At 40.8% G+C, this 18,957-nt stretch overlaps 1 protein-coding gene across 1 annotated transcript; it reads left to right on the top strand.

Annotated features, from left to right (window-relative positions):
- Positions 1 to 751: 751 nt before the first annotated feature.
- Positions 752 to 1,738, top strand: LOC310924315 (beta-1,3-galactosyltransferase 1-like; the record flags this gene model as incomplete). Its single annotated transcript, XM_083886016.1, has 1 exon — positions 752 to 1,738. The coding sequence occupies one exon, from the start codon at positions 752 to 754 to the stop codon at positions 1,736 to 1,738; it is 987 nt and encodes a 328-aa protein (XP_083742142.1).
- Between the last annotated feature and the right edge of the window lie 17,219 nt (positions 1,739 to 18,957).

Below are 18,957 nucleotides of genomic sequence, written 5' to 3'. Positions count from 1 at the left end.
ATGATAATGTTTTGCGTTCACCTCCTCTGCCTTTATCTTTTCTCTCTCTGTTTCATTCCTCCTCCTCCTCAGACTGCTGGAGTTGTAGATTTCCCAGCATGAGTCTGGTTGGGGGTGTGGAGGTGAACAGTGTTTGCAAATAAAATGGTGAAAGCAGAATCAGAGCAAGACTTTTTTGTGATCTTCACTTTCTCCTCTCTAAGAGCTCTTATCAGGGGCAGTGATAGAGTTTACTGACAATGATGCAGTGTCTTCTGTCTCCCCACTGGACTGATGTTAGAGGCTGTAATGAATAGGGTAGAAAAAAATACTGTTAAATATGTCACAAGTCTTGCTGCTGTAAATGCAATTTCATGAAAACTCGATAAGTGTATGTTGGCAGTTCTAGCTGTCCTCAACACGCTTATCTTGCTGCTGCTGTTTTTTCATACAGTAATGATTAATGTTGCCTCTGACTGTCTGTTTTTTTTTTTTCATCTTCTCTTAGATGCTGTCACGAAGCCCAAAGCATTCTTGCCAGCCGTGATGGGACACAGTAAGGCTGGTAAAATGATAAGAAATCTTTACAGCACTCGCTTTCAATCACGGCACCAAAACCAGACAGTGGGGACGTCCATTATCTGAAATTAATGTCAGCTGTGTTGCAGAGGCAGCCTCAAGCTGCACTGCCAGATCCAAGACAACCCATGGGGGTGTGGCCTCACCGCTTCATACACTGCTGCCACTGGTAACACCAGCCAAATGACCAGCGATGCCTTCTAAGGTCTCCTGCTTATATTTGCTGACAGTAGTTTGTTGGGCCAGCGCTCTGTGGTACCTGAGTGTGTCCCGCTCTTCCTCGTCCTATGTGGGACAGCTCAATATCCCCATCGGCAAGGCAGCCAAGGTGAACAAGAACGGCACCTTTAGCAACATCCGCACACGGCCACTCAACCCGCATGACTTTGACTACCTTATCAATGAGGCCAAGAAGTGCGAGTCAGAGCCTCCCTTCCTTGTCATCCTCATCAGCACCACCCACAAGGAGTTTGACGCGCGCCAGGCCATCAGAGAGACATGGGGTGACGAGAGCACGTTTCCAGACGTGCGTGTGGTCACACTCTTCCTGTTAGGACGCAGTACTGATGCCGTTCTCAATGAGATGGTGGAGCAGGAAAGTCAGATCTTTCATGACATTGTTGTGGAGGATTTTATCGACTCTTACCACAATCTGACACTCAAGACCTTGATGGGCATGCGCTGGGTGGCCACCTTTTGCTCTAAGGCTCAGTATGTCCTCAAGACGGACAGCGACATATTCGTTAACATGGAGAACCTCATCTACAACCTCCTCAAACCCAACACTAAACCCAGGAGGAGGTATTTTACTGGCTACGTCATCAATGGGGGGCCAATCAGAGACATGAGAAGCAAGTGGTACATGCCAAGGGATTTGTACCCAGAGAGCAAGTACCCACCCTTTTGTTCCGGCACTGGCTATATTTTCTCGGCAGATGTGGCCGAGCTCATATACAAGACTTCGTTGCACACAAGGCTGCTGCACCTGGAGGACGTCTATGTTGGCGTGTGCCTGCGTAAGCTCGGCATTCACCCGTTCCAGAATAGTGGCTTTAACCACTGGAAAATGGCGTACAGCCTTTGCCGCTACCGACGGGTGGTCACTGTCCATCAGATCTCCCCTGAGGAGATGCACCGCATCTGGAATGACATGACCAGCAAGAAACACCTTAAATGTTAGCACGCGTGTTTGCAGCTATGCCAGTGGACAAGTCAGGGAGGAGTTTAATGCCTACTTATCAACCGCTGGACAGCAATGTGCTGAAATAACAATACTGGCATCCAAGGCTACATCTATACTACTTTGTTTTCATTGAAAGATCTGCATTTTCAGATAAAAACGGTCCAGACATGCATTTTTGCTCCATTTCCGAAGTAATCTGTGGCCATACTACATACACTTTAAAATTTACATGACGCTATGTGACCCTACTTGGACATAGGAGTACCTCCATTCTGAGTCCAATTGGACCATATGTGCCAACAGTGCTTGCTCCCTGTAAGCAATACACTTTCCAGTCCAGTTGGTGGCGCACTCTTACTTAGGTCAAATGATCGAATGATGCTGAAGAAGACAGAAACCATGGAAACTTGCTTGGGCATGTACAACGCAGCACTCCAAGAGCACAAAGACATACAAACTCCCAGTGAGAAATCACCACGACTGGAATAGAATGTGAGATCAAGTATGCATGTGTGGAATGGTAGACTAGATGTAGGCCCTTGTTTTAGGTGAACAGAAACATGGGCATGTACAGTACGTGCATTTGGAAAGGCGAAGAATCTCTCCATGGACACAAACATGGAAAATATGACATGGCTATTGTCGAGAAACATCGAAAAGTAGAGGAAGGATTTTATTTATTAGACTGACGACCAGGCATAACAGAACAGAGCTAGTGTGGAAGGCATCTCCCCAGCAGGATTTATTGGTCTTTAAATGAACAACAGAGTAGTATGGATGTAGCTCAACACTGCTTTGCCTGGAGTCTCTGTAGTGCAAGACCAACACAAACTGACTTCAAGTTTTTTATGAGCGCTAGCGACCTCTGACTCAAATTGTGCACAAGGTTGGAAATGATTTCCAAAGATGTGCAATATGTTCAGGTGGTTTCTTGAAATTGGCAGCAGCACCTTTGTTTTTACTGGAAAAAGCTGAAAAAGCAGGAGGCTCAGAGCCTTGCATTCACTTGTACAAGAGACACATCATCCCCAGTTGCTAAATAGCAAATCACACAAATGCCAGCACACCTTCGAACCTGTGGAGCCCCCTCTTGCATCCATCACAAGCTCTAATTATGAATGTTCCTGATGCATTTTCAGTTGTACTCTCTGAACAAGTTGTTAATGTTGGATGTACTGTCTGGTACCGCAGCAGCTGTCATCACCATAAGGACCACAGCAAGCTCATGATGTGGAGACTCATCTAAATCTGCTGAAACATGTCTATCATGTTGTTTGTACTCTTTGGGAGCATTCATGGGCAGATTTGTTCTAAACAAAAACACATACAGTATTTTCTTACAACAGATCCATGGATCTTTGTGAACATTTCTTCAACAAGTATTCAGACGGTGTGAAGATAATGGCTGTTCACATTCTAGGTGAATGTTACTTCTGTTTAAGTGTAATGTGTGCTTATTTGTCTCAGACACTGTCATGTGCTGTTGTAGTCTGCCTCCAGACTATTATATTTTCTACTTGAACAGGAAGGAGAATAGATTTACTCTTGGAAGTGTGCCGATGACAAATATCACCATTTTGAGTGCTTTCTTCTTTTCAATTACTTGAGATTAAATAAACCACTTTCATAAGACTTGATATTTTATTTATTACAGAAAACAATATAAAAAGTTTTTATTCCGTTTGGTTTAATACACTCTCATGCATATAGGAAAAGTAGATTACACACTGTGACTGTTGGAAAACACGAGCAGCAGAAATCAAAGTGTCTCATCAGGACTGCTGCTCGGTGTAGCAGCTGCTCTCAGTTGGAAGCCAGTCGCAGCTCTCAACACGACGCTGACGGACGAAATGCCGTGCCTGCTGAAGTCTCTGCGTGGCTCTGGAAAACAACGCTGCAACGGCTGATGCGTGTGCAGAGGCGTGCTGACGACGTGGTGTGATTACATCAAACCTAGCATTTGGAATACATGTTTTCAACCATAATTTCTGATGAGGAATTACTGAAGTGAGCAAACAACAAGGATGCATTTAATTATTTCATTCAATTTTGGCTAATTTTATCATTTTGCTTCTTAATAGGCAAAACAAGAAATAAAAAAAAATGGCTGATTTTAAGAATCTAAAGTATCAAAACAAAGCATAAGTAACTTTAACGTCAGGGTTATTAGTGAGGACTGCAGTATGTACAAATCAGACACTGGGCTTTACCAGTCACTTTCTGTGCGACCACAACAGGCTCACACTCAACAAAAGCAGAACTCAAGAAGTTGTATTATTTACAGTTAACTATAACGTTTAGTTTAAAAGGAATGCAAGTTTGACGGAAACACATCGGTTTGAATATTATTATTATGTCAATTGATGTGAGGTGAGAGAATTTAATGAATAATACACAGGGTCAAATACCTTTGGTCAAACATCTTTTTATGACTGTCACTGATTGCAGTATTCAGGGGCAGTATGTTTTGAGGTTGTCTGTCTGTTCATTCAAAGGTGGTGCTCTAGTGATCTGCACTCGATGATGCATCCAACTCTGTGTCTGTCTGTCTGTGCTTGCACTTGCCATTATGACCAACAGAGGGCACCAGAGGCTTGTTGCGTGAATGGGGTGAAGTCTGCCACAGGGTCTCTGCAGGTTTCAACGAGTCAAATTGAAGACTTTTTAAGACTTTTTTTAAGACCAAAATGTATATAATTCAAGACCCATTTCAAATCCATACCGGCAAAAAGGTACAAAAGACGCAAGGGAAAATTGGAGCCACAAATTGTTGAACTTGCACTTACTCATCTTATGCAAGCAATTTGGCTTAGCTGTGGGCTTCCATTAAGTTTTCTCCGCTGCTATGCTAAGCGGCAAACACACCGCGGCGTAGGCACAGCACACTAGCTAGCAGCACAGGTGGCCTTATTTAGTTCTGTGTTGTAGTTATGTTATCACATCCTCAAAAATAGAAACATTTCAAAGCGAGACTGAAGTTTATGCACGTCTTAAATAAAAGTAACGTTAATAGATTTTTAAGACCTTTCAACATTGTATCTAAGACCTTTTATGAGCTTTTAGGAGAATTTAAGACATTTTAAGGCCTCCAGACTTTTTAAGACCCCGCGGATACCCTGTGCCATCTCTGATTCCCTTGTTACCGCTTCCTGACCTTTTCTGCCATAAACACTGATGTTGACAGGAACCGTAGTCCTCGTGGTGACCAAAACCTGGTCCTAATGAGGCAGAACCTAATTTTTGAGGAATTAGTTTCAGGCTATTTGAATTGTGGTTGGGTTAAGGTAGGCATTAAGTGGTTGTGGTTACTGCTTTGTCCAAAAAAAAAATAATCGTTGCACAAACCTGGTCTAGATTCTAGCGAGTACAACAAAAATGAGCATGACGCATCATTTGCTACTATAATTGGTTGCTCGGCTTTCTACAGGTGTGAGTGCATGTGCTTCTGATCTGTGAACTCTTTGTTCCAGGCATCATCATCTTCATCTTCATCTTCATCTTCATCTGAGGGAGCAGCCTCACTCCAGTGGGACTCAGTGTCAGAGAAATGAAAAATGTCTTCTGTTCTCTTCTTGCAAAGATAAATAACAAAAAATGTGTGAAACACTTGTGGTAACGCTCTCTCCTCAAACACTTTCACTCGCTAGTCTGGTGGGAGCTTGGAGACAGAAAACACACTATCGCTGTGATGATTTCTTCACATTAAAACTATTCCCAGGCGACAGCTTTACTTCAGAAACGTATTTTTGTAAAGTTATTGAACAGTTTTTGTAAGTAAATGCAGTTTAACTGAAACAGTTTTGTTCCAGTGAAAGTTCTTTTTGCTTATTTTGTGGAACAAAAAGAATTACCGTCCCCTCACTGCCTCAGCACGTCATCAGTTAATGACTTAATTTTTCCAGAATGTGCACAAGTGCCGTCTGCTCTGTTTTGTACATGTGCAATAATTGTTATTCACAGCTTCTTATCCTCACTGCTGTGTTGTGCATTCCCCCGATCACGCCCTATGGCATAGGCAATTTGATGCATAATGCTGAATAATAGGAAGTCTGGGCTGTAATTGGCCAAACAACCAAGTGGTAGAGTGTTTAAAGGGCTAAAGCTTGGGGAAAATGAAAAGCGGGTGATTATTCAGGGGCTTGTAGTAAATGAACCTCGTAACGAGCGAGGCGGAGTGCGAGACAACTGGGAGCACTCTGATTTCTAAACAAAGCATCCACGGCAGGCTTGTGGAGCCTTGAGTTAAAAAACATCACTATGAGGTGGGAAGACCTTGGTTTGGTGTTGTGGTGTGAAGACCGGAGGCAAATATGTTATGGCTACATATGCATGCTCATATTCTTCCATCCGAAGTCCTTTCTCTTCACCTTTCCAGTCAATGTGACCTCCTCATGACCTGTCCTTTGAGGCACAGAGAGAGCATGTTTACGAGAAAGTTGCCTTGGAATAAATTGGTGTTATAGAAGGCGCCATCTGTGCAGGCACACTTATATGAAAGTGGGAGGAATAGGGCTCATTGAGAGCAGCTGGGGAGCTTTTCCCCCCCCTTCCTCCAGAAAAGGTGCCATCAGAGGGGATGATGGGATGCATCAGAATGCTGCAGGCTCTCTGACATGATTACAGCAACTTTATTTGAGTGGCATGAAGTTTAAGACGGCCTGAAGCAGAAGGTCATTCTGAATGTGTTCTTTTGTTGTGCGATTACTGTCTGTAATGTGTAAATTTTTCTTTTTTTTTCCCAGTATAAAATGTCCACTTTTTTATTATAACCATTTGTATCTGTCTCTAAGCGTCTGGCAGCATCGCTCAACAAGAGTCTCACTCTCAAATCGTGTGACTGTGTTTGAGAGAGCAAATTTAAAGTAGACATATTTTACCCTATTTCTAAGTTTATCTGGTTCCCTGGTTTCCTAATGAAAATGTCTGTGACATGCTTTGGTCAAAATACCTTAAATACCAAAATACCGGTTCAATGTACGCTGTGTCAGGATGTGCCCGGACTAGGAGAATCTGCTTTTCAGGAGCAATGCTGTTTACGTAACCGGAACAAGTTTTTTCAGACATCTCGCTGAGCCCGAGATTACAATACAACACAGCGTTCTCAGCGGTGGCTGAACTGTTTGTTTCAAACCTTCAGGCCTTCAAAAACGAGGTAATGGCGCAGATACACACCAAAAAACTGCTTTAATTGGTACTTCCGGTGTGTCTGTCTCTATATATTCAAATGAGACACAGGAATGTCTCATTGTTACGTATCAATGAGACAGAAGTCAAAATCGTGTGTTTTGTCACCTGTACTCCTTGTGTCCTTGATTGTCCTGAAAGGCCCTTTTTAATATGTAATGTAGTACTATTAAATTTTACTATATTGTTATTATAATTAATATAATATAACTCTCTACTCTCTCTTTCTGCCTTTTAATCTTTGTTTTGTGGGCAGAGTTTCGTAAACTTCTGTTTAAAAACACAAAAAACATATATTGATCAAGTGGCTCTAGAAATGTCTTGTTTAGTGTACATAAAAGGCTTCTTCTAAGGTGACAAAACACACTCTTTTTTAGGTTACGGGTATTCTATTCACTTTCTGACTATACACCTTCCTAAATGTTACACAAAGGACCGTTAATTAGCCTATTTAATTGGGTTTAAACATAAAGTGAACATCTTCATTTTGATAACACTCAGTATTTCATAGGTGTAATTCCTGTGTGGCTGTACGTGACTGCAGAGAAGGGTCAGAGAAGCTCATTATACTCATAAATCTCCATGCAGGTGGAGCCACAGTTATCTTGACTCGTATAACTCTGTAAACCCATAAATTAGTCATGAAGGAAGTGTGGCTGTGAAACTGATATTTACTTCCAAGTCACTGAGACTCAAAGGTCAAAACCGATGCAGTCTTTGTCCACGTTTTGAATGTTTTAATAAATATAGATAAAGTTGATGCAGTGGCTCAAACAGAGGCTCTCATTTAAATGTGTAGATGATGACGCTGTGCGTGACTCGAGTGTTCCACATGTCCAGCAGCAAAGATTTCAACTTTTGCCGCAGAACAACTCACTCAGGTGTGTCAAAGAAAACTTAAATTTTGATATCTGGCAGGTTATACAGTTTCGGTAGCATAAATTATTTTCTGTCATCCATAGCAGAGAGATGGGATTTAAATAGAAAGCATACATCAGGATGTGAGGCAGAGGGATGACAGAGATGAGTGTGACAGCCACGCTGAATTTGAATTGCACAAGCAATAAATTAACTCTTAATGGTCCTGGACAGAGGCCGATCTCTCAGAACTGATGGAGGCTCACAGCTTCACCTCACCTTATTGCAGAAGCAGCAGGCACATATTTATGACCTGCTCCATGCTGAAGAAGGATATTTGCATATTTGCATGAGAGTGGAGTCTCATAAATACCTGACTGGCTGGTGAATGTTGAGATAGTCACGTTTCGAAGAAGAATTTTATTACAGTTTTGCTATAAAGTAGATCAGTCATTTTCATAATTTAACAAACCTGGCGATGTTTATCGGTCCAGAAAGCAGCATGTAGAGGATCAGTGAGTCTGATGTGATCCTTGTTTTCCTGTCGGCACTCAGCGGTGTTCACTCAACCTTTCCAAAGGCACCAAGACACTCCAGCACTTTAGAGCTTCATACAGAACAGAAGGCCTTTTGTGAGTGAGGTCACCTCACTGTGAGATAAGATCTTTTTATTTAATGCCATTTACTGTGTTCCAAACACTGAATATACCCATTACACTTGACTAATATAAACAAACCATCAACCTATCAGTGATATCCCATCCCCACTAAACTGATTGAAGATGTTTCCTTTAATTAACAGCTCTATATTAAATATATCCTTATGAACTGGATATGTGCCCCAAAGTTGCAGTTTTTAAACCCCTTCTGAAAAAAGTGACCCTTGACCCAAAAGAAATCTTAGAAAAGGCAGTTGCTAATCAATTATGTGAAGATTTGGGCATTAATGGCCTGTAATCATGTTTTAGATTACATCATAGCACAGAAACAGCACTAGCTAACGACCTTCTCTTGGCCTCAGATAATGGTCTAGACTCCTTACTTGCCCTGTTAGTTCTTGATCCATTGATCATGATATTCTATTGCAGAGACTGGAGCAGATGCTTGGGATCACAGGTACTGCCCTCTGCTGGTTAACTTATCTGATCCATTCCAGTTTGTTAATGTTAATGATGATGCCTCATTGCATTGCAAATAATAGTAAAAGGTGAAGTAAGTAGTTTATAATGACATCTAGAGGAGAAATTTACAATAACGAATTGCTCCTCTGCTCACCCCCTCCCTTACCTGAGCACTACGGTATCCTCAGCCGGTCAAATGTCGTCCTCGTCATCTTTCTCCGTGTCAGCAGATGAGGTTCTTGTATTTACTAGAACCTCATCTGCTGACACGGAGAAATTATTATTTTTATTATTCAGATGTATAAGTGTGTCATTTGTATATCACTGTAAAATACGTGTTTTCCATTCTAAACGCGCAAAACGATCCGCTCTCAGCCTCGTCTCGGCGCTCTCTCCAGCTGACCAGTACTTTTCCACCTCAAAGTACGTTTATACCTCAGACCTCCTGCTCCGTCAGTGGAGGCGGGACTTCTGCTACAAGTAAAGCGACGCTTGATTTGTTCTCTCGCGTTTGTCCTTACAGGCTGCCGTAGAAACATGGCGTCTCGCTGCTAACAGTGGCTATGCAACCGCGGCCCTTGACCATGTTATTTTACATGACTTTTTGAAACGCTACGAAAATGAAACAGAAACTATTATACAGCGACTAGACAATGCAGGAGCACATAATATGTATAAAAAAGTGGATTTTGGGTCATATAAACCCATAAATACTACACATTTTCCCTTTAATTGTGGAGTTCCACAGGGCTCCGAGCTTGAGCCTATACTTTTTTTTTTTTTCCTTATATATGCTTCCTTTAGGTAACATTATTAGAAAGCACAACATACACTTTCATTGTTATGCAGATGACACACAGCTTTATTTATCAATGAGGCCGGATGAAATAAATCAGGTTACTCAACTCCACATCTCTGAGTCTGGTTTCTCTCCACGGATGCCTAGTGTTTGCTCATTGTGTTAATTGTTGGGTTTCTCTGCTCTCGATGATGTTGTCTATGTGCAGTGCCTTGAGATAATGTATTTTATGATTTGACGCTATACAAATAACATTGAATTGAATTGAAGACAATAACAGACTGACCAGCTGCTTCCAAACTATTCTTGCAGTGTAAAAGCTTCTTTGTCTTTTTTCACTTGGTCATTGACTGTGATTAAGTTCCTTCCTCACACAGCATACAGAGACATTCAACACTGATTTGTCAGGTTTGTTTACATCCTCTGCAACACAGACCTGAGCCGCTTGTGACCACCCACTGTGTCTAAGATGCTGTTGTGGACTAAAGGCAAGCTTTTTCCTCTCATTAGCTGCGGTCCGCACCAGTCTGGCATCGGCCTGTGGGGATTAATTGCCTCATTTGGGATGTAATTCATCTCTATTAAAACCGCATCCGTCTCACTCTTTACCTCACTGAAACAGATCGTATACAATTTCAGGACACAAACCACAGGGAACATACAGCGAGAAACTGGTCATGAAGACGACAACTTTCCACAAGGGGGAGATTAAGTATTTATGATGTAAAATCTCACAAAATACCGCTGGGCTCTGTTTTTCCACGTCAGTCTTTTGTTTCTGTTTTCATTCCCTTTAACCCTTTTCTTTTCGTACCACCACCTGTACTTCATCTCTCTCTGTCTCTGATAATCTTCGCCAGGTTTACGCTTCCATACACTCTGTCCTCCTCCCACTGCTTCTCTCAGTTTCTCCATCTGATGCTGTTCTCACGGCGAGACTCGAGAAATCCTCAGCAGATGCACTGTTTGGCTGGCTTCACGCTGTTGACAGACAACACAGCTTTAAACGTGAAAACAAGGCTATTTCAAGCAAGCTTTGAAAAGATGGAATGCATGAATTTATAGACAGAGTGGTGGGACAGCATCTCACCAATGTTTCCTTTGCACTTGTGTGACAATTTCTCTGAACTCGTCAGCAAGTTATGCTTTGTTGTCACAGTAAGGCCTTTTATCCTTAGACATTACAAATGCTGCACATAGAAAGAGATTGGAGCACAAATGCCTGCTGATCTGAAGTTCACACCAACCATCTTGCGGTTTCTAATTGCCTGTTTCTCCCAGCATCACACTGACTTGATAAACGCGGCGCGAAAGCACAGCAGAGTTAATATTCAGGCCGATGTCACTTTACTCATTATTCAAAGATCTGATAATCAGAGAGCGCAGCACTGTGGTGGTCTGTTTTTCTTTTAAATCAATGTCTTTTTTCAGGTTGCTGCGAGAAAAGTAGTGATCCCCCTGTTATTCTACCATCATCTCTATCAGTCAATTATATTATTGAAATGCAGCAATTTTGCTAAAAAGATGTCAGGAGTATAATATCTCAGTCAATTTACCATTAACCTGACTAACTAACACCTGTAATACCTGTACATCTGTATTTTCATCATAGAAGCATCTGTTAGGGCTTTTGAATCCATACAACTTCATTCAAAGTTCTTCACAGAATAATAAGTGTGACAGGCCTGACTCATCAGTAGAGCTAATAACTGTAATTTTCCACTCAGCGCAACTGAATTTCTCACTTTCTTTTTGTGTCCTGGAGTGATTAGCGTGTTCTGTTTGCAGTCCTTCCTGTCTGTCACACAGATCTGGCCTGAATGCAGGTGGAAAAAACCTGGGACTGCGAATGTGAAGCCTGAAAAGCCCTCTGTGTGTGGTGTCAAGGCTAGATTTACAAAAGAAATTCAATCAAATCTCAAGTGTCCAGCGGGCCTATAGCTGCCATTACTCATTCTCTACTCAAGGTGCTGTGAATGTTAAAGAAGAAACAGATTGTTCTGCTTGTGCAGAGCAGCTCACACAAGTCGTTAATGATGATCAAACACCAAAATATCTTCAACAAAGTGCTGATATGGGTGAACATTTAGGAGCAAATGCTGCAGCTGGTACATGACATTGCAGGTTTCTTTATCTCTCCTACCAGTACCAATTTAGTTAATACAGGGCAACTGCTCTTCTCCCCAGCACTCTGGAAGATAATCGACAATGAAATTAAGTGTCGGCCGGTCTGTGTCAGCCGGGGATTGTGGGGATGTGGCAGCTCAGGGCTGATGGGAGATAATCGTAGGACACAATAACCGCTGTCAAGAGAATTTGTCTAGGCTTCTTTATAGCCATTACAACCACAACCTTGTCTGGTTCTGTGAGGTGAGTCGGGAGGGGCACCTGATGGGGTCTTCTTCTGCTGCAGCCCATCTGCTTCAATGTTATTTGACTGACTGTTGCCTTTCTATAATGTTATGGTTCATTCTGCTCTAAACTCTGGCAACAACAAGACATTTTCACAAGATCCTCAAAGATCTCAAATCATCATTAACAGTATTTTCAATTTTATTTTTTTTTCTTTGCCAGTGTTGTTTCAGTTCTCCCCCAGACTCTGTTAGTAATACTGCAGTCCACACCATGGTCCATGGAATTGATTATATATATACAATAAATATACATATATATATATATATATATATATATATATATATATATATATATATATATATATATATATATATATATATATATATATATATGTATATATATATATATATATATATATATATATGTATATATATATATGTATATTTAGGTTTCCTTCTTTATTGTGGTTTTTTTCATCACATTATGTTTTATTGTGACTTGTTATGAGTATCACTGGGCAAGGCCGGTGCTGAATAGCAATAGCAATAGCAATTGAATGCTGTTCAATCTCTCAATTTGTGTGACATTTAAATGTTCATGTTTTGCCATTTGATTTCCCGGTCTGTTTTCAATACGTAGCATTTAGCTGGGCGACTAAACACTGTAAAAGACCAGTGTCAGTCCATGCTGATGTCTTAGACAAATAGTCACAGCACAGTAATAGCACCCTGCTGACAGTGTGAACAGCACATACACATGTACACACATACACCGGCCTCATCTGTTATTAAAGGTGTCATTGTGATGCAGAATCGAAAGGTTAACACTTTAAACCAGGGCTCTGTTTTACACATAATAACAGTGTTTAGTTTGAACAAATGAAAGTCATTGTGGCTCGCTTGTTTGGCCTTGGTGCAGCTGTCTTATAATGACTCATCATTTATTATGCCAGAACTGAATATTTTTCTTTGGAACAATGCGTTTATCTTTATCTCGTATCGTCTCGCGAAATGTTCTCGCTATTTCGTGTTAAAAAACAGTTGCATGATGGGTGTTCATCAAAGTAGACAGAGCTGTTTGGATGCAGGGTGGTGGTAAACAGCAGCCATCATCCTACAGCAAAGCACTGCTGTTTCTGCTCACGGTTTGTATTTCTGGAAATTGCATGTTCCATTATCACGTGTGTGGAAACAGCCTTAGTGTTCCCACTCATTCAGTCACAGTCTCACCCAGCAAGAATCGTGGAGCTCAACACTGAGTGTCTGTTGTGTTCACTTCAAGGTCAATCACTGCCTCATTTACTGAAAAAGCTATTTGCTAATCCTGCTAATGGCTCTTTTCAGGGACTGAATCTGATTGAGAATTTGCTCTCAGACAGTGTAGAATGTAGACAACAGCATGTTAATGTTATCTTAGGTTATTTCAAGGGGATTGATCAAGGAGGGAGGGGATATCTGAGGAAGGCGAGGTGAAATGAGAAATCTCAGCTGTGCAGGGGGAGTAACAAATCACATGAGGCTACAGGAAGATGGTTGCTCTGGTTCCCAGGAGCTGCAGCTGCATCTGCAATGAACACCAAAGGCATGATAAAGCATAATATATCTGTCCACTGACTGTTTTTATTAATCCCAGAGGGCCATTGTGCTGTCACCAGGGTCAACACAGCAAAGACCCTAAAGAGCAAAACACTTTGAATTAAAGAATCATGTTGTGATCTGTAAGCACAGTTGAAGTGGAGCAGCCAATAGGAGCTTTTTCTCTGAACTGGCTTGTAATTTGACAGTTGAATATTGGACAGGACTGTTGCATATTCTAGAAAGAGTGTTAACCCGAAAATAGGAAGGGTTATCATAATTTATCTCAGCAATACACTCAAAGCAAATTCAGAAATACACTTTTTTCTTTGTCTCGACCCAAACTCAAAAAAATAGAGCCGAAAAATGTTGTTTTTTAGAACAAAAACATCTATTTAATTTGGAAGAACACAAGAAAAATTAACATCCATCCATCCATTATCTACCGCTTTATCCTCCACCAGAGGGTCTTGGGGGGTGCTGTGCCTATCTCAGCTGACATAGGGCGATAGGCGGGGTACATCCTCGACAGCTCGGGAAAAAATAACAATTATAACTGAATGAATAAAAAAATTCTTCCAGTGTCCTCTTTGAATTGAGCCCTGTTGCTTCCCTCTGTGGTCACGGTTAATGTTATTAGTGCTATAATAATTATTATAATGATTAAAACATTTACGGTAGTGGCTGTCATCAGTAATGATGAAATTAGACTCATGTTATACTGTAGCTCTGTTTCACTTCCCCCTGGGTTAATGGTACATCTTCAAGTATAGATTTATTTAACAATGACTCCTGTAATGTGGGTTTATGGGACGTTCGTTTGTGCCAGACTGAAGAAAAGACATAAAGGTTCAGCAAAAAGAATCTGCTCCATTAACACTTCCTCATTCAGTATTTGGTGCACAGAGGCGCAGTTTGTGAACAGGCAGGGCAGGCAACTGCTTGGGGCCCCGAGCTGATAGGGGGCCCCCCGACACTCGGAGCCTGAGGGCTGTTTTTACTGAAATGTGCAGTGATCAGCCGCCTCCCCGTCCCCCTTAAAAAACAATGGGCGATTTGCAATGACATCTCAGTAGGAAACCTCCCTAAAGGGGCCCCACCTCACTTTAACCTGTGTGAAGTTATCGTTCTGCAAGTTAGAAAATGAAGAGGATTATTTACAGTGTAATGCATATCTTTTTTACTCAGTTTATATATGTTTTTTTTTGTTATTTACAATATTTTATTGTTCTATATATTTATATTGTTTTATAATGTGGGTTCTTTACAGTGTAATGTATTTTTTTTTAACTCAGTTTATATATTTTTCTAAAAGCTATTTACAGTATTTTATTGTTCTTTGCATTTATAGTTTCACATACTTTTTAATTACAAGGTTTTTTTCATTCATTTCGAAAAAAAAAACAATTTTGAACATTTTTTGTTGGTGTCAGATTATTTATAACATAATGGTGATGAACACTGGTTGGAAGGGCCCCCTGGGAATTTTTGCTTAGGGCCCCTACAGACTCTAGAATCGCCTCTGTTGGTGCATTACAGAATTATATAGAAAACTAATCTGGCAGCAAAACCTCTTCTACCTTGTTTAAATATTAAGGATGAGTATTGATATTTAATTATTAAAAAAACATCAAACTTTTCAATGATCAATGATTCATTGATTTAAAAATAGATCATTCTGGCTCCTACCTAATTTGTTGTCATGGTAGCATTAAGCATTTAGTAAGTGAATGTGATGAAACCTAAGAGGGTTTTGTGTGCATCTTGAAGCAGCAAGTTGTTACTTATTTGAATGTCTTGAATATCCAACAAACAGCCCTACCAAATATGAAAGCCATTTTTGCTTGGAATGCCCATCCCGAGTTAATATTTGCTGTCAACACACGGTTTTCAGAAGCTGAATTATACAAAGGGCACTTCACTAGAGCCACTGGACAGATAAAACCCCTCTAGTATGAAAGTGCTTTTGAATAAAGGTTCAAACAGCAACTCAAATTCACAGTCAATCACAAGCTCAGAGTTAGAATAAAACCTCCAGCTTCTACCTGGGATCAAACAGAACTTTCTCTTCATGCTTCCTGAAACCAAGACTTTTTTTTATTTTTTTATTTTTATTTTTATTCTCATCTCCTCACTTTCTGCCACATTCAAATCCTGACTAAAAACACCACAACCACCACCCCGAGGCCAGCTATTGACAAATCGAAAAAACAAGTCTCCTCCATCTTATTTATTGCTCCTGCGAGCCAACCAATTTGCTGGCCATCCGCTCAGTGAGCCTTAATGGCTTCTTGACTGTCAGCGCTTTAAATCCTTTAGAGACCCTGATGTCCACTATAGCTGTAGGTGAGGCCAGGGCATAAAGACAGTAAAACTAATAATCCCTGTGGGAAATTAACGGGAGATGTAATTATGAGAGGTGCACAAAAAAAGCCAAATGAATGCACCGATAAACTGACGAGTCTGTGTTAAACGTTATCCCGACTAACCAATATACTTATTCAGCCCAATTAATTATCAGCATGAAGAGAGAAATTAATCTGTCAACTCAAGAGAAAATCGTTGTTACTAGGCCTAGAAAAGTTTACGATGAAATTTAAGTTTGTGAAATTTTACATTTCGACACACAGAAGTTGATTCATTGCTCCCACCACCAATAGCTGAAAATGTGTTATTGTGTGACTTGGGGGTTGAAAACGCTTAGTTTGGATCAATCTGGCCCTTCCAGCAATCGTGGGTGCCTTCCAATTTCAGGCTGATTTGAACAGATTATCTGGCCAAATTATCCTGTAGTGTGAGGGATTAATAGACATGATTTTAAAGCGGACCTAGACTGGAAGTTCTAATTAACGCTGTTTTTTAGTGTTTATCTGCGTCATTACCTTGTTTATGACGGTTCAAACAGAACGCTGTGTTTTATTGTAATCTCGGGCTCAGCGAGATCTCTGAAAATCCTGTGATAGTTACGTAAACAGTGGTTCTCCGGAACAGCAGATCGTCCTGCTCCGGGGCACTAGTCCGGGCACATCCGGTTGCGTACATTGAACCGCAGAAGAAGAATAACGTCCGTTGTGGAGAACAGTGTCTTCTGACTCTGGGTCTGACTCCGGGTCAAAGTCATAAAAGGGACTGCGGCGGGGAGTCGTGAAGAAGCTATTTTTAAACATTGTTAAAATAATGTTTTGATAATGAGTAGCAGTGCATCCACCGTTCCAGAGGGGGGAGCTGCGCTTCTGAGAGCTGATGTGCTGATATGTCACTTCCGGGTTGAGAGATTTGAGTCTCAAGTCTTGCGGCTGGGAAACAGCGTCAGAAAAGAGGATTTCTATCAGCTCGTTTACAGCAACTAGGAGGTTTTTGACCATAAAAACATGTTAATATATGTAAGTAGACCTCCATAACTAACATATATGTGCAACAGGACCACTCTATGTGACCTTTAACATAATCGTATGCATCAAATTCTTTCAAATCACTAGTATTAAACATGTTTGATATTCACGAGTGAACATCGATTGAGGCGCAGAACCCCACAAGAACCAATGAGAGTGATGTTGTGTACTTTTGTCTAGAACTCTAACTTTAAGCCAAGTTGATTCCATTTTCTCAGCCATGACGTTATCCACACACGCACAACGGCTATTAACTGACAATGCTGACAGTCTGTCTCATGTCTGTTCATATTCTGAAGTCACATTAAACCACGTTTCTGTCAGATCTCAGATTCCTGGAACGCCATGTCTGTGGTCCTGAGACTCGACCGGATCGTCTCGTCTGGATTAAAACATTGAACATTGGTTTCAAAGTTTGTTGCGTCTGTGGTCTCCCACATTTTTAAAATAAAGTCAGATTTGAGTCCTGTGAATGAAGCTTAAGTGACAAAACTTTGGTGCGGGAGAATGAGTGATTTTCAAACCTAATTTTCCAGTCAGAAAAGGCTGTTCAACATTGAGATAAAGTGATAAATGTGTACTTAAAATACTGACTTAAGCTGGTATAGATTGTAGATGCCATGTCAAATTTAATTAGCAAGAGTTTTAGAAAGTATGAGAGGAATTATGCTGCATATCAACACATAAAACGAGGTAGATTAAGATCCATAATGATGTGATATCATTAAAGAAACCAATTATTCATAGTGTGATTGCCTGTGTTGGGAATATATACACAATCTATTAAAGTTACATAAAAGACGCAAGAGTTTATGGCTGTCAACACCCAGCAGAAATGCATCACACCTCCTCCAATGCCTGTTTCCATCAATCAGAATTGCATTGACATGTAATGGTACAAAGTCAAACAGTGTCCTCTCGCTGAATGAGTTGGCAGGAGAAGCTGCGAGATTAGATTGCATCTGAGGAATGCTAATATACCAGGAGCCTGGGTCTGGAGATGTCGTGATTAAAGACTCAATTTCCCCGAGGTCACTGTGGTGTGATCGTACATTACTACTAACTGATGTAGTGTCTCTGACATCTGCACTCTGACAGAACGCCTGTCACAAGAGGCAGCATCAGTTACCTAGTTAGTTAACAAGGAATATAGAATCAAGCTTGTGCATCGGATTAAATATTCCTGTCATGAGGCCCGAATATAATCAGTCATGACATTTTAAGTAGCTGTGTTTTCAAAATGCTTCGTCAGTATTTTAGTGTATGTATGTTTAAAAGTAGAGAGGGATCCTAACATAGGCTTTTGTAAACAGAATACGCCCTGAGATGCTATATCTTACCACCCAGCATTATACCTGCCATGCAGTCCTATGGCTGAATATATATTGTTAATGTGACTGCACATACCCCATAATAAGGGCTAATGTCATTAGTTTTTTGCAAGAATTAAAATTTTAGAATGTCTTCATAATGTCAAAGTGATACAAAAATGTGATGTCAATTCAAGTTCAATGCTAATAAGTTAGTCAGTGGACTTTTTTCTGTCTGAACTGTTAATTCATGGATGGCAGATACCATATACTAATATAGTTCAATATAGGGCTCCTAACTTTGAGGAGTAAACATTGACATTAACGACATCACATCGCAATGAAGTTCTCCTCCAGAACAACGACCTCCGACTGGCACAAGCTTGAAAAGGGGATCATCACCGGATGTACGATCTTGGTTATCCTCTTTGCACTCACCATTAACATGCTGGAGAAGTTTGCGGAAATTCGGTGTGGGGGCCCCTCACCAAGTCTGGAGTCCGACAGCCACCCATCTGAGCCTTCATGGACGACCCGACAGTGACAACTACATGATAACTGTATTAAAGTACAATATCAATATTTTGTCGTATTGACTGAAGTTTCAAACACTGGATCTGTGT

The sequence above is a fragment of the Microchirus variegatus genome (genome assembly GCF_963457635.1).
Source record: "Microchirus variegatus genome assembly, chromosome: 1".
In the NCBI taxonomy this organism is placed as follows: Eukaryota; Metazoa; Chordata; class Actinopteri; order Pleuronectiformes; family Soleidae; genus Microchirus; species Microchirus variegatus.
This window is presented reverse-complemented; position numbering and strand designations above follow the sequence as displayed.